The sequence below is a fragment of the Scatophagus argus genome, chromosome 1, assembly GCF_020382885.2.
Source record: "Scatophagus argus isolate fScaArg1 chromosome 1, fScaArg1.pri, whole genome shotgun sequence".
Classification (NCBI taxonomy): domain Eukaryota; kingdom Metazoa; phylum Chordata; class Actinopteri; family Scatophagidae; genus Scatophagus; species Scatophagus argus.
Genome location: NC_058493.1, coordinates 26,461,949 through 26,464,498, shown reverse-complemented (window position 1 = coordinate 26,464,498; position 2,550 = coordinate 26,461,949). Strand labels below are relative to the sequence as shown.

The 2,550-nt window shown below is 44.8% G+C and overlaps 1 protein-coding gene across 3 annotated transcripts in view; it reads left to right on the top strand.

The window, feature by feature from the left end:
• slc6a5 (solute carrier family 6 member 5) overlaps positions 1-2,178 on the top strand; it is a 16,732-nt gene extending 14,554 nt beyond the window's left edge. For all 3 annotated transcript variants that reach the window (XM_046394994.1, XM_046395002.1, XM_046395011.1), the window contains exons 14-15: positions 1-31; positions 1,355-2,178. The exon at positions 1-31 is cut by the window's left edge and continues 137 nt beyond it. In XM_046394994.1, the coding sequence (XP_046250950.1) occupies positions 1-31; positions 1,355-1,510 (187 nt within the window). In that variant the 3' untranslated portion in view covers positions 1,511-2,178. The remainder of the gene's footprint in view (positions 32-1,354) is intronic.
• The last annotated feature ends 372 nt before the right edge of the window (positions 2,179-2,550 follow it).

The following is a 2,550-nucleotide window of genomic DNA, read 5'->3' as shown; positions in this document are numbered from 1 at the left end:
GATGCACCTCGCCCCCGGCACCCTGATCGAGGTAAGAACTGAGTTAGATCTGTAGAGCTGAGACAAGACGTTGTCATGTATGTTTTGTTTTTGCCTGCTTCACACACACACACACACACACACACACACACACACACACACGCACACACATAGCAAGAGAGAGAGAGAGAGAGAGAGAGAGTTGGAGAAATCAATAGTCTCATCCTTTGCTCATTAGCAGGGAGACGTGCTCTGCTGGCTGGGTATTAATTTGGACATTTTTCTGGGTGTTCGGCGGGTCCATCTTAAATACTGAATGATGATGATGATGATGATGATGATGATGATGATGATGATGATTGTGACTTTCTCTCCCAGCTTCTCTGTTCCCTCCACAGCCTCAATCACTGATCATTTGTAGCTTTATACTTGACTGTGATAAATGTCTAATCATCACACACTTTTCACTGATAAATCAGGGCTGTAGTGAAAAGTACTGCTGCAAAATAACTTCAAACACCTCATGTTTTGATGATGTTTAAAAAGCAAAAGGGCAACCCAATTACTTTGTTTGCAATATTTTTAATTTGAAGTTTTTTATTGATTTTTTGGGATTGATTTTTTCTTTTTTTAAAGGCTTCAAATGAGTGTTTACATCATCTGAGGGCCCAGTTAATGACCAAAAGAAAAAAGAGAACCACAAACAAACAAGAGAAATGTTGAAAGTTCTCAGCAATTAGCGAAATATATGCAGGCAAAAAGAAAATTAAAAATAAAAAAATGTAGATAAACTACACACCCAACAGTCGCCTAATTGATGTTGTCTCATTGAAAGAGCTGGTCCTGCATGCTTGGTCTTATAGAAACAGCTGCACATGTCAACATGGCCAGACTGTTAGCGATTTGGGCCTCTCGTTCCTCGGTGACGGCCATGTTGGCGTTGGTGATGTGTATCATGCGAGAGACGAGAGACGTAGTTCACTGAGTGGGTTCACTGAAAACTAAATGGTGCTTTACTATCTTTCCTATCGACTTGCCATTAACTACCGTATGTATATCATTACATTATATATATAATGATAATGGTAATTACTTATTTAAATGAAATAACGTCCCATGGAGGATACCTGAAGGGACACTTTGCCTCTCTATACCTGAAGCATCCACTCTGCCATCTCACTTTCTAAACTTCCCTTTTTGCTGCCCCTTTCCTCAGTTCAAATGATTGATAAAAGCAGCAAAAAGTGACTGAAGCAGACAGAAATGCAGTAACAAGCGAGCTGCTGTAGGAGAAAATAGCTCTGTTGCCCGTCCTCCTCTTGTTGTATCTGCTCTGCCTGTGTGAACCTCCTTTGTGTTGCGTCTCCTCCTGCAGCGTCTGAAGCTGGTCTGCTCCCCTCAGCCCGACTGGGGTCCTTTCCTGATGAAGCACCGTGGAGAACGCTACAAGAACATGATCGACCCTCTGGGAACCAACTCCCTGGGCCTCAAACTACCCCCAAAGGACTTCCAGCTCGGCTCCTACCAGTAGCAGCCTCCCCGGGAGCCCTGCACCCGCCACCTCCAACCCCTGGAGGGGAGCCACAGGGAGGAGGAAGGGGGGACGACCTCCACCTCTTCTTCTTCCTCCTCCTCTCTTTCTTTTTCCTGTCCATACTTCACCTCCTTTGCTTCCTGTCTTACTTCCTGTACCGTGGACAGACAGGATCCATTCCCTCTCCCTTCTCTTCGTCCTCACCACTTCCTCTCTTCCATCAGAGAGGAAGTGGCTGCTGAGGTGGAGTCTCCTCCTCCGCTGCTGCTTGGTACTCGGTAAATGGGCTATCATTGCCTCCCACACATGACCACTGATCACTCCAGAACCCTTCCCAGGGATCTTTATTCCACGAGAAAAATTGTGTCATAAAATGACACAACTCAGACTGCACTTGCAATATTAGACTCACCGTAGCTGCTCCCTGTGGAGTCGTGTGTGTATGTGTGTTCTTGTGTGTCTGTGCGTGCGGGTGCCGTCATATTTGTGTGTGTAGATAATGAATCATCTTGGTGCAAGCAGACACAAGAAAACAAAAAGAAAATTGAGCGACAGAGAAACAAAACGGTTCAACGAGCTCGACGGGGATCTGTGTTTTGTTCCATCTGTGTACAAAATTCCATCGGCAATACAAATGACATCAACTGCCTCGAGGGGGGGGTGGGGTGGGAAGAAAAATAAACACAGTATGCACTGATATCACGTTTTGTTCCTAAACTGCAGTATATATGTATATCCACACTAGCTATTGCTCAGTCGCTCTTGTGTTGTTGAAAATAGATTACAAGATCTGTGATTTGTGCCTCCTGCATCCCAGCAGAGTAGCGAATGCATCCTGATTACCACTTTCAGTAGACAAACTTTGGCCTGGAGAAGCTCGGGTCTATTTTTCTCTCTGAATCTGAGGGACCGTTTGTGATGCCCTCCCTCTTTGTCTGTTTATAACATCTTATTCCTGTTCTCCTCTACTGTATTATCCTTGAATGTAAAGTAGCACATTCCCAATGTAGGAAACCACTAGCGTAGTCGATCCCTCC